The sequence below is a fragment of the Tiliqua scincoides genome, chromosome 3 (genome assembly GCF_035046505.1).
Source record: "Tiliqua scincoides isolate rTilSci1 chromosome 3, rTilSci1.hap2, whole genome shotgun sequence".
In the NCBI taxonomy this organism is placed as follows: domain Eukaryota; kingdom Metazoa; phylum Chordata; class Lepidosauria; order Squamata; family Scincidae; genus Tiliqua; species Tiliqua scincoides.
The window spans coordinates 94704161-94716442 of NC_089823.1; the positions used below are offsets into that span (position 1 = coordinate 94704161).

Here is a 12282-nt window from a genome sequence, read left to right on the forward strand (position 1 = left end):
AACTTTTGCAGTCACCCCATGGCCTCTGAAGACTGCAGTGCTGGCTGCAGGTAAACAGATACCCCCTGTCCCTGGCAGCAGCACAATCCTAGGATCGTGCTCCCCACCACTTAAAGAGGTATTGGCCAGTTCTTCTCAGGCTGGTGGGTCAGGACCCACCAGTTGGGGAACCACTAACTTAGTGTTGTCTCAAAGTTCAAGGAAGACTTTACAAACTACTGCTGTATACTGTATTTCAGTGTTTCTCAAACTGTGGTTTGGAACCCACTAGGTGGGTCATGAGCCAATTTCAGGTGGGTCCCCATGCATTTCAATATTTTATTTTTATTATATTAGATTTGATGCTACTGTGGTCTGTGACTCTATTTGGGGAAATGTTATAGTCCTGTACTTTTAACAAAATACTATGTATATTCTTTTAACAATGATAGTAAATGGGACTTACTCATGGGTAAGTGTGGGTAGGATTGCAGCCTAGGATTACTAAAAATCTTCCTTCTTGATGATGTCACTTCCGGTCATGACTTCACTTCTGGTGGGTCCTGACAGATTCTCATTCTAAAAAGCGAATCCCGGTGCTAAATGTGTGAGAAGCACTGCTGTATTTTATTATGAATAAACTGTCATTGAGAAGAGAAAGACACTATGCAAGTCCTTCTCCTAACCAATGAGAATCTTTTTAGCTATTTTGTCTTGTTTCTAACACTTTTGTGTGAATTTCATATACATTTTCAAGATATTTTCATGAAGTATTTTTTCAAAGATGTCTTTGCCACCATAATGCCTTTAACTTTTTACTTTCCAAAGGAAGAAGGCTAAGAATATTCAGAAAGCTGAGTTTTGCATCCAGGACGACATTACTATGAGTTTTCAACACTTCTGCAGAATTATGGCTTTTATACAACTTTGCCTTTATGCAAGGAAAAAGAGAGTACTTTAAAAAGTACTTTAATTGATTTAAAACTATAGGATAACCATCTTCTTTGTTGTTTCAGAATTCCTCACAACTTCCATATGGAAAAGCTCTCTATGCTTATGAGGGGAAAGAACCAGGAGACCTCAGGTTTAACAAAGGAGACATTATTATACTGCGACGAAAAGTAGATGAGAACTGGTATCATGGGGAACTGAATGGGAATCATGGATTTTTCCCAGCAAGTTACATCCAGTGTATCAAACCCCTTCCACCAGCTCCGCCTCAAGGCAAAGCACTTTATGACTTTGAAATAAAGGACAAAGATCAAGACAAGGACTGTTTGACTTTCACCAAGGTAAAGTGACATGTCACTTCCCTTCTTTATTAAAATCTGTGTGATTCAAAATCTGTTATTTTTAAACATTCAACAGCAGCTAAAGCGGGTTGGCAAACCTACAGGTGGTGGGCCAGATCCAGTCCACCACCCAAAGTCATCCAAGCCCAGGGGTGGCCAAACTTTTTGGCAGGAGGGCCACATCATCTCTCTGACACTGTGTCGGTGGCCAGGAAAAAAAAAAAAGAATTAATTTACATTTCAAATTTGAATATATTTACATAAATGAATATATTAGAGGTGGAACTTATATGAATGGATTAAGATCTTGCAATAGCTTGAGGCCTATAAAAGACGTTGCACAAGGCAAGGCTGGCCTTTTCTTCACTGCCGCTGCTGCATTACAGACGTAATAGAGCAAGCAGCAGAGGAAGTCCTTGTCCCACAGCTCATGCAAGAGATCGAACATTTGCCTTCACACTGAAAGCAGTTGTGTCGGGCCAGCATGGTTTCATTGCCCAGCATGGGCTGTCTGGAGGGCCAGAGGCTCATTGGAGACTGAGGGCTCCTTGCAGGCCAGGTTGGGAGTCCCTGAGGGCCAAAAGTGGCCCCCGGGCCAGGGCCCATCGCAATGTGATGAATGGCACTTTTTCCTGGGAAGCAGAGATGGCAGCAGAATTGGAACTCTGCTAGGCTGTTCAGTGCACAGCAAATTGGTTGGGAGTAGCACGTCAGCGGTAGTACAGGGTGTGAGCTCGGGGGCATCAGTGGCAGTCTTGTGGGCTTTTTGGTGCATTGCTGAGTACAACATGTGTGCTCAACCGTGACCTGCTCAGTCACTGTTCCCCATGAGTGGCCAGGTTTGACCACCTGAAAGTTTGGCAGTGAATTATGATATGTGGAATTTGTGTCATGACTTCTAGCCCCTATGCCACAGGAAGCTGCTGAGCTAAAGTATGAGAAATCCTTGTCAATGTTTATTTGATTTTTAGGGTGTTTTTCCTTTTTTAAAATAAGAGACTTCTTCACAAAGCGATGTGACTTTTGGACCTTTCAAAGTTCTAGGTCAGGGTAGACTTTCATTAAATTCTCATTCAAGTCTGTTGAGATACTTGAAGTTGAGCAGGTTCACAGAATGGGATAGGTTATCATTGAATCTCAAAGTAGAGCAAAAGTCTATCAAACTGAACCATTGCTATGTAGCAGTGCCATTGATCCATGGCCTTCACTGATCAATCTACCCAATCCAGACTACCCAGCAGAGACACTAGACAAATAAAAGGAGCTTAATAGCAAATGGAACATTCCTCTGAATTTAGAACTTATATCAAATTCATTGTTGTTAGCTTTTGTTTGCTTTCATCTAGTATTTTGTGAAGTTCAAAGCTGCTTGAAGTTAGAGACATTTAGAGTCCTCCAGAAGGCTGCCAGTTGAACCCTTACTATTCACATGGGAAGGCCCTAAGTCGCAGATCATTGGAACCATTGTAGTATTCTTAGCTGCTATATGTAAATACAGAGAAGAAATTGGGTCTGCAAGGTATGACTGGGGGAGAGCAGGCATGCTTAATTGGACTGGGTTTGAGGGAGTGTTTTTTCTTCTGTCCTTTAAAGAAAATTATGAGCTAAACTTTTTCTGCATTTGGAGTGCTCTCTAAGCATGCAGAAACTCCTACCATGTCTGCGGGTACCCTATTACTCTATCCTAGTTATAGGCAAAGGTTCATCGAGTTCACTGTAATAAATATGATTATACAGGCCATTGTTTTAGCAGCACCGCTTCTGTTGAGGTGTCACTGCTGAAAGTGTGACCTGCATGATAATTGAACTCTCTCAGCACCAGCCTTTCAGCAGCTTTGCTTCTTCTAAGGCTCTGGGAGGCAGAGATGGAAGGAGGCCCCAGAAGGAGATGAACAGTACAGGAGAAAGGGCTGATAAGAGGGGTGAGAAAAGGAGAAGGGAGAAATTGCCAAGGCACTGGGAGAGCTCAGTTACCATTGGGCTGCCCCATCAGCAGTTCTGCTTCTGCCAAGTCATCGTTTGGCACAGCACCTCTCAGTTGCTGAGCTGCAAAATGATGCCTTGGCAGAAGCGGCATTACTGAAATGGCAGCCTGCATGATAATTGGGCTCTCCCATATCATGAAAATATGATCAAAGTTTGGCAATATTTCTTCTTCTGTCATTTGCAGCTAATGAGTTCCTAAATGAGAATGAAGTGCTTATTGCGGGTCATGACCTGCTTAACGACATCACTTCCTGCTGTCATCACTTCCTGCCTTCAGCAGGCGTCACAAATGTTATTCGACCATGCTGTGTGAAATGAGTCTGACACCCCTGAACAGAACAGTATATGGAGACTGTAGCTGCATGAATAATAACTCATCACTTGTGCATATCTTTGTCTCTCAGTAGCAGTCCTAATAGAAAGGATGTCTTTTCATAAACACACTTCCGCATTTGACAAGACAGACTTTTGTGGCATAAATGTCAGATGACTTGCTTCTTTCTTTGAGTAGCAGGCTGCAGGACTCCTCTTCTCCTGAGTATAAATGGTATCATTTTCAAGTACAAGCGTTTTCCCCCAAGTAAGCTTTATAACTGCTTTCTCATCCATCTTTGATCATGTTACCATCTCTATTCATGCTTCTTTCCTCCTTTACCAGTGACTGCTTTGTTTTGCCTCAGGGACTTTGATTGCTTCTCCACAGCATTTTTATTCTTTAGCTTGCTTCTTACTATAGACCCTGTCACCTAGTAACTGTGTCTTTGTCTCTTGTCTGTTGTTTTCTCTGACAGTGGATAATCTATTTCTCATCTCAGGCCTTCACTCTGTCTTTATTTCATCAGGCTTTTCTATGCTAATTGTAGCTGTCACCTCACTGATGAAGCTTCCTGTTCAGCCGGATTTCAGATCCCACATGCTGCTATAGTCAGGCAGCTCAGCTCCACCATGAATGGCATGAGCTTCCTATTGCCATAGATATGATGTGTCAGTCAGAGGAATTTTAGACTTAGCAATTTCATTTCAACGTGACTGAGAAAGAGAGGGAACCTATTTGTGTTCTGGAGACCCAGGTTGGATTCAATCTCATTTCCATTAATGACTTTCCACTAGAGTCAGTAGGGTTTGAGGTGTCAAATCCAGAATAAATTAGAACAGGATGAGGCTGTTTTGCCCTTTTAACGTAACCATCTGATTAACTTAAAATGCGATGCAGAGCATTTTGTGGCTGCAATGACATACATTATAGTATTAATAAATATTAATAATAATATAATATAATAATAAAAGAGCATTAATAAATATGTTGCAAGGATCAATTTTTTAAAAATAGTATTAGAGTAGTATTAGTCGAGCCTGCCTCTACAGGCTTTAGAAAGCCCTCTGGAGGGAATTGGAGTCCCCTTCGGAGGTCATAAGGGGCCAAAAATTGAGGATTCACCTATCTGCTATTTTCCGTTTCCGCGGGGGTCCAAGAATGGATTCCCCACAGTTACCGAGGTCCCACCTGTACAGGACATTTAGAAGTGGATGCATTAATATATATATTTCAGAGACCCATTCTGAAACAATTACTAGTAAAGACCATTACTATAATGTATGTCATTGCAACATTCTTTCTCTTATGGTGGAATTCAGGTCAAAATTTTAAGTCTAAAACCTCACAACCACTGCTTACCTGATCAGGAAGTTGCAGTTCTTCCATTTTCCATTGTGTTTCACTGCGGCCCCTACAGATTCCTTTAATAATGGTATAATACAAATAATCTATTTCACACTGAGTTCAGAAACCCTTTTCAGCACTACTTTTTCATCCATGATTAGGCTTGTCAACTTTTTGTTTTTGAAATGACCTGGCCTTATTAGAATGAGTTCCACCCGGGCATGTGTAGAGTTCCTTTCCAGAATGCCATCAATAAATGTCTTTTCATGTAGTGGAACTGTATTTGCTATATGATTTCATGTAATTTTTCCAACAAAAGAGTTGGCTTCTCGCTCTTCTTTTTAATAAATCAATATTTCTTGAAATGATTGATCTTCAATATAGCCTCTGAAGTGGTTGTGAAATAGAATTGTCCATCTTAACAATACAAATTGTCAGACAGTGACTCTGAGCCATTTTGGCTACAATAAAAAAAAAGACAAAATATTGCAGTTAACTTATGAAAGATGCTTTTGAAATAATGATTTTCAAGCTTTTCTATATGGAAATCAATTTATTTTGTTTGGAACAGTATATAGCACAGAAAGCTAAAGTGGCACTTATCAGGGATGTAAGCACATAACTATGTAAAAAGAGCTCTTCTGGGTGATGGTCTGTTTAGTCCACTATCCTATTTTCCACAATGGTCAGACATGCCGCTGAGAAGTCCACCAGTATGGCAAAATGACTACAATCCTTCTCTGTTCCTCAGCAGCTGGCATTCAGAGGTACACTGCCTCTGAATCTGGAGATTAAAAGCCGTTGACAGATCTATCCTTCATGTGTTTCTGTAATCCTGTTTTAAATCCCATAAGAACATAAGAAGCCAATAAGGATGGATAGAACTCCCACCCACCCCCATTAGATCCATCCCCTGAAATGAATGAACTCCTGCGACATGTGGAATGGCTTGTGGTCAGAGCTGATGTATGCCACAGTTCCTTAACAAGTATAGAAATAGTATCAAATGTGGTATTTAGGGAAAGCTTCTACTTCCTGAGAATCTTTTTTTTTTCCCCTTGAAAGGCATTTCTAGTCACTGTAAACATATGCTTGAAAGTTAGTGGACAATGCCTGTTTATCACTCAGAATCCAGAGAGGAAGCTGAATAAAGGCCAGCTAGAACTGATATTAATCACATTTGACCCTGCATGTTTATTTATTTAATGTACCTAATAGCTGGGGGGAATGCTGTTTGGTGAGAGATGGGGTTCTTGCAAGTTGTAATGCTATACAGGGGCCCCCGGATCTGCAGATTCAATATCTGTGGATTCAGTTATCCGTGGATCAGGTCTGCTTTGCTCCCCTCACCTCTAGAGGGTCCCCCTGAGCCCAGCAGTTAAAAAAAGCTATTTGCGGTTTTACAAAAAAAACAGAAGTGACTTTTTCACTCTAAAGCTCAGTCTGAGCCAGGCAGAGACTGTGGAAGGATGTCCATAGCCTCTGTTGGACTCAGAGAACCCTCCAGTGGGGAGTTTCACCAGTTATTTCACTTAACTGGTAAGAGGCACTTTTTCAAGTGGGTGCTCCTCTTTTATTCAGCAGGGGGAGAGTAACTGGCCCACCTCCCCCTAGCAGTGTCTTTTCTAGTGGCTGTCCGTTGGTGTTCTTTTGCATATTTTAGATTGTGAGCCCTTTTGGGGCAGGGAGCCATTAGTTACTTGATTTTTTTTTCATGTAAACCGCTTTGGGAACCTTTTGTTGAAAAGCGGTATATAAATACTGTTATTATTATTATTAACCATAGGGGTTTCTGGAATGGAACCCCTGCGGATACTGGGGCACGCCTATATAGGTGTGCGTCAGTTAACAGTGGGAATACATTCTCCGATCCCCGTTGATATGCCATTAACAGTGCAGTCCTATCTTGTGCTGGAAAGGCAGGCCAGGAGGCCTGCGCTATATCCAGCACAAGATAGGGCTCTGAAGTGGCTCAGCCACAGGTAAGGGGAAACTCTTCCCCTTACCCCCGGATAAGCCACTGCAGCCCCAATGGGTCTCCTCAGACTTCCACCACCTCCTGAGGTGGCATAAGTCTGAGGAGAGCAAAGCAACTTGAAGCTGCTTCACACTGCTCAGGAACAGGGATTGAGACCCAGCATAAGAGCCGGGTCCCAGCCCTGCCCACCCTCTCCCTGTCCTCCCTCCCACCTCCTCCCTGCCTCCTCCATGCCCATCCCAAAGCCTTGCATTGGCTGAGCTCGGCAAACGCAAGGCTTCCTCCCCATGTCAGTAAGGAGGCTGGATTCGGTCTCCGCAGCCCAGCCAATGCATGAGGAGGAGCAAACATGTTTTACGGCATGTTTGTGTCCCTCCTGGGCTGGCGCAAGGGACTTGCGCTGGCCCAACCCAGGTTAGGATTGCTCCCTAAGTCGCTGAGTGAACATTCAGCCTAATTAGTGCCTTTGTTGTATAAACAGACGTTCTATCAGATACTTGCTGGCTGCACAGGCTACTTGGAGATAGGATACCTCTTCTTTGCATTAAGAGCGTCTTTGCAAGTAAGCAGATGCTCGGCTGCAGGCTATGGGAGATCTGACTGCTTCATTAAGAAACTCTTTGTTGTGCTTTGACCACTGTTGTATATGCGGTCCATCATTAAGCGGATGGTTGTTAAGCGATGCCTGTACACACTTAGCCTGTACATACTTTCCTGGGATTCTAAGCCAAATTGAACTCAGTGGAACTTACTTTTGAGTAGACGTGCATGGGATTGGGCTGTAAGAGTTACTGGGGCTTGTATCTGGGTCAAGAACCCATATTCGGGGCCAGTCTATCCATGAGGCCAAGTGAAAGTGGTCGCCATAGGCAGCAGATTGACATGGGGAGACTACTGATCTCTGTCCACCTATTTACCTCCACTGCCCCTCCTTCTCCTTCCACTCCTTGGATTAGAAGATGAAGAGAGGGACAAAGACATAGAGAAAGGGAGAAAAAGAAAGTGCTGAGTTAGAACACTGTAACGTAGGAGGAGCAGAGGCTGGCACATTATTGGGGGAAAGGGGGCAGCATTCAATATGCCACCTCAGGCATCAGGATGTTTTGGGCTGCCGCTGCCCCTCCCCCCCTTCTGGCAGCTATGTACATTTTTAAAAGGCAAGCATACAAGGCTAAGCAAAGTGATTAATATTTTTGGTGTGGGCCTAAGATTCCCATTATTTGGGTCAAGTGCTTTAGTGCCATGCATAGTTTCCATGTTCCTTCCCATGACTAGCAAAATCAGAATGAAATATGCAAAATAATAAAAACAGTAGAACTAATGTGTCCAAACCAAGTGGAGGTCGCAAAGTTCAGTTTTTCTGCAAACTGAATTTACTAGGAAATTGGTAAACGTCCTGCTTTATCCTGGAACATTCACAGTGCAGGGCTTGGATTGCTGATGCAGAACTTTTGGATTTTTAGAGTGGTATGCATAGCCCCGAGAATTGTGTGTCAGTCATTAGTATGTTACATTATTAGTGGGGGAGCAGGGAGCCAAGTGTTCTCACATCTGCTCTTCGCACATATAATGTGACATTTGAATCTGCTCTTAGTTAGAACAGGATGTGGTGCAATCCATAGAATTTCTTTGTATTATGCTCAAGGGCACGTTACAACATTGGTGACAGCTGTGCTTTTCTCCCGCAAATTGTGCATTCTGATGCCAGTAAGTGCCATCCCACTGACTTTCCCCCTGCATATATGCAGATTCCACAGCTGCAGTGAGTGTGGAGATTATTCAGGTACAGATTTGTCACTGAACTTCAAACATTTTCAGATGCAGAAATACCTTCCTACTTCAAAGTATACAGTCATCCGAGTGCAGTCTTCTGAAAAACTGCATGAACTAAACAATTGCAACAAGGAAGAATATTTTTGCCAATATTATGAGTGGATATATTCTCATAGTTTCAAATTTAAGTCACCTGAGCTGTTTTTATAGCAACAGAGACATTTTGCTGTAGAGATCTATCCTTTATGTAACATAGTCACTACATTTTCTGAGTCAAAGGATTGAGCATTTCTGCATGTATCAGGAATGGCTGTATCAATACAGATTTGAAAAGCAGTACAGCTTTGTTTTATGTGTAACTGGAGAAATGAACTTCCTTTATGCCACTTCAGCTATAATAATTAGCCTATCACACATTTCAGTGATCAGCAAAGTGAACATTTGGGGGAATGCATTAACCTCATTATTTCTGTACATGCATACTGGAACTTATCTATTCCTTTTACCTCAAGTGAGACACATTGCTAACGTTTCATAAAATAGCAGGAATTTTCAACAGAAAAACATGTGACATGTTCAGATAACTGATATTATGCAATCTATAGGAAATCACATTACTGCTTCTACAGTATTTGCAATGACTAAATACTGCTAGTTTTGTAGTCTTCCCATTAAATCAGTAAAAAGTAGGTTGAAAAATGCAACTAGTCATGTCTTCCTCTTTCTGAAGACCTGGTTATTATCTTGAATACTCCTGTTATGTTTTGTGGGGTGTTCAGGGGTTGAATTTGAAAAAAAAATTGGTACCTTTACAGTAAATAAAGGACTGTATAAAATGCATCTATTTTTTATATAATGTGATCATCTCTGTTGTTTTAGGATGAAGTTTTGACTGTCATCAGGAGAGTTGATGACAATTGGGCAGAAGGAATGCTGGGAGATAAGATTGGAATATTTCCTATTCTTTATGTTGAGGTAAGATTGGATTGCCTCATGCTTATTTATTGAAAGACAAAGCTGGTTACGGTAACCTTGGAACCTATAAAAAAGAGAGAGGTGCAAACTCTTTCAGAAGGCAAAAATTGCAACACAATTGTCATGTTGCTCTGCTATCAGCTGTCCAATGAAAAATTCTTATATTGTACGATCTAATTTAAATCAGCGCAGCCAGTGTAATGTTGAAAACTGTCAAGAGGCTTTTCTGTCAGGAGTGTATGGTTTAATCTCAGTTGATGCATGGGGAAATGGGAATCAACAATCACAGCCAAAACTTCAATTGAAATTTGATTTGCCGTCACTATAGAACTTTATGCTCCTTCCCAGGAAATTGTATATTCCTGTCTTTTTGCTTTTCATGATTCTCTGGTCTACTATATAGTCCTAGCTACTGAAATACCCAGCTTCTTGCTAACCAATCTTGTAATGTTTTGAGGTATTAGAAAAAAATATCATATAGGAACAATTGTTGCTTACAATTAGATACTCAAGTAAGAGACATGGCTCTTCATGTGAATTACTCCAGTTACTTGATGTGAGGTAGGTTGTGAAAATCCATTACCATGTGGTTGGATTTTTGCGTTGGTAGAATGTGTAAGCACCTTACGTATGATTTGGCCAGACTGCATGGTTAAACCCTACAAAAAATAAAAGAGAATGTTTGCAGAATGTTTAAGGAATATAGATCATAAAAGACAAAAACAAACACGTACTATGAATTGTTTAATTTAAAAAAACCAAGTGCACAATATCTTTCAAGGTAAACACTTTGTTGGGGGCAAAATGGCTTGTTATCTAGGGCAGATATTAGATTGAAGTGTATTGCATTTATGAAAATTATCAAATCATACTGCTGCAACATAAAGCCCTAATCATGAAGTTTTGGTCACAGAGGTTGCCAAGATAATGTAGGAATTGAGCTTAAATGAGCCTCTGGTGGGGGTGGATTTAATCAAGAAAATCCTATGGAGAGTTGCATTAGATTACCTTTGAGGTTCCTTAGTTCTGTGCCTTCATTATTCAGCTTTTGTGTATGCTTGCAAGAAGCATAGAATTATGTCTTAATGGTTATTTCTGTAGGGGATGTGTTGCTGCTTCATGACTCAGTTGTGTATGATGTTTCGCCCATAAAGGATACAAGTTATGTTCTTTGTAAAAGTTTTCAAATTAAAACCTCATCTCACACTAGCCATGTATTTATTATTAAAATATTTCCTCTATCATTCTGTCCCATCAATGAGGTCCCGTAGCATCAACAAATATGAAAGACAATAAGATATTTTCAACATTCAGAAATTTTATAACATGGCCAGGAGGGGAGCAGAATTTCAAACTTCAACCATACCAAAAGCATGACAGAGCAATATAGTTTTTACTTATTGTCTGATCATAAACAAAGAGGGAGGCAAATTAACCTCCTGGAACAGAGAACACCTTAGCCTAGAAAACATGGATGAGAAAGTCCCATGCTGCATGAAAGTCAGCGGTACCTCTCCTGGTAGTAGGCCAGGGCCTCCTTAGAAAGTTTGAACAGATGGAATGGATATTATTGGAGGAGATGGTCTTTTTAAGAAACCAGGTCCCAAACCATTTAGTGCTTTATGAGTTATTTTCGGATTCATTTTCAGAAAAGCACTTAGAGGCAATGAAGATGGCACAATGATGGAATCATATGGTCTGAAAAACCACCACTGGCCAAAACTTTAGCTGCTAAATTTTGCACCTGCTGAAGTTCCCAAATACTTGTTAAAGGCAGCCTCACCTAGAGCATGTTGCAGTAGTTAACCCACGTTAACCCAGAACAAGCTGTGGACATGGAAAGATCTATTTTCCACAGATCTCTTTCCCACTTTCCTTTAGTACACCAGATATACCAGCTTGTTCTGCAAAAGCATTTTTGACCATGACTGCCAACTGGCCACCCAAAAACAAAGCTGATTTCATTAGGTCCTTCTAAATTTTTATTTATGATTTTGCATTGGCTATGATTTATCTACCCTCTGTCTTTCTCATGCTTTTCTTGTGTTTAAGTTTTTAAATCTGTTGTTTGTGCCATGATGGTCTCTTAAGTGAGGCGAAAAAACAGAGTAAAAATATTTTCAGTAAAATACAAGTGGACCCTTGTTATCTGCAGGGGGTCTGTTCCTGGAAGCCCCTGGATACCGAATTCCGTGTGAAACCAAGGGCGCAATCCTAACCCTTTGTCAGTGCTTTCTAGCACTGGCATAGCGATGCCAGTGGGGTATGTCTTTTTGACATCCTGCAGTTGGGTGTCACTCACAGAGGACTCCTCAAAGTAAGGGAATGTTTGTTCCTTTACCTCAGAGCTGCATTGCCCTTCTGTCAGTGCTGGAAAGCACTGACATAAAGGGTTAGGATTGCGCCCCAAATCACATGTGGTCCACTGAGCTCTGAATGTGATGTGTCTGGAGCTGTTCTGTGGCCCATGGAGCCTACATGCAACCTTTCTAGGATCTCTGGAGGCCATTCTGAGGCCCATGAACACTGTGCACAGCTTCCACAGGCCTCAGAAAGGCCCCCGAAAACCTTGGAGGCCTCTTCTCCAGTGGCTCTTCTGAGACCCGTGAAGGCTGCATGTAGCCTCCAGAGGTCCTAGA

General features: G+C 41.5%; 1 protein-coding gene across 1 annotated transcript in view; it reads left to right on the forward strand.

Moving 5' to 3' along the window:
- The window catches only part of SH3RF3 (SH3 domain containing ring finger 3), a 254499-nt gene that overhangs the window by 146213 nt on the left and 96004 nt on the right, over positions 1-12282 (forward strand). The window contains exons 2-3 of the mRNA XM_066621660.1: positions 996-1271; positions 9548-9643. Coding sequence (XP_066477757.1) covers positions 996-1271; positions 9548-9643 — 372 coding nt within the window. The remainder of the gene's footprint in view (positions 1-995; positions 1272-9547; positions 9644-12282) is intronic.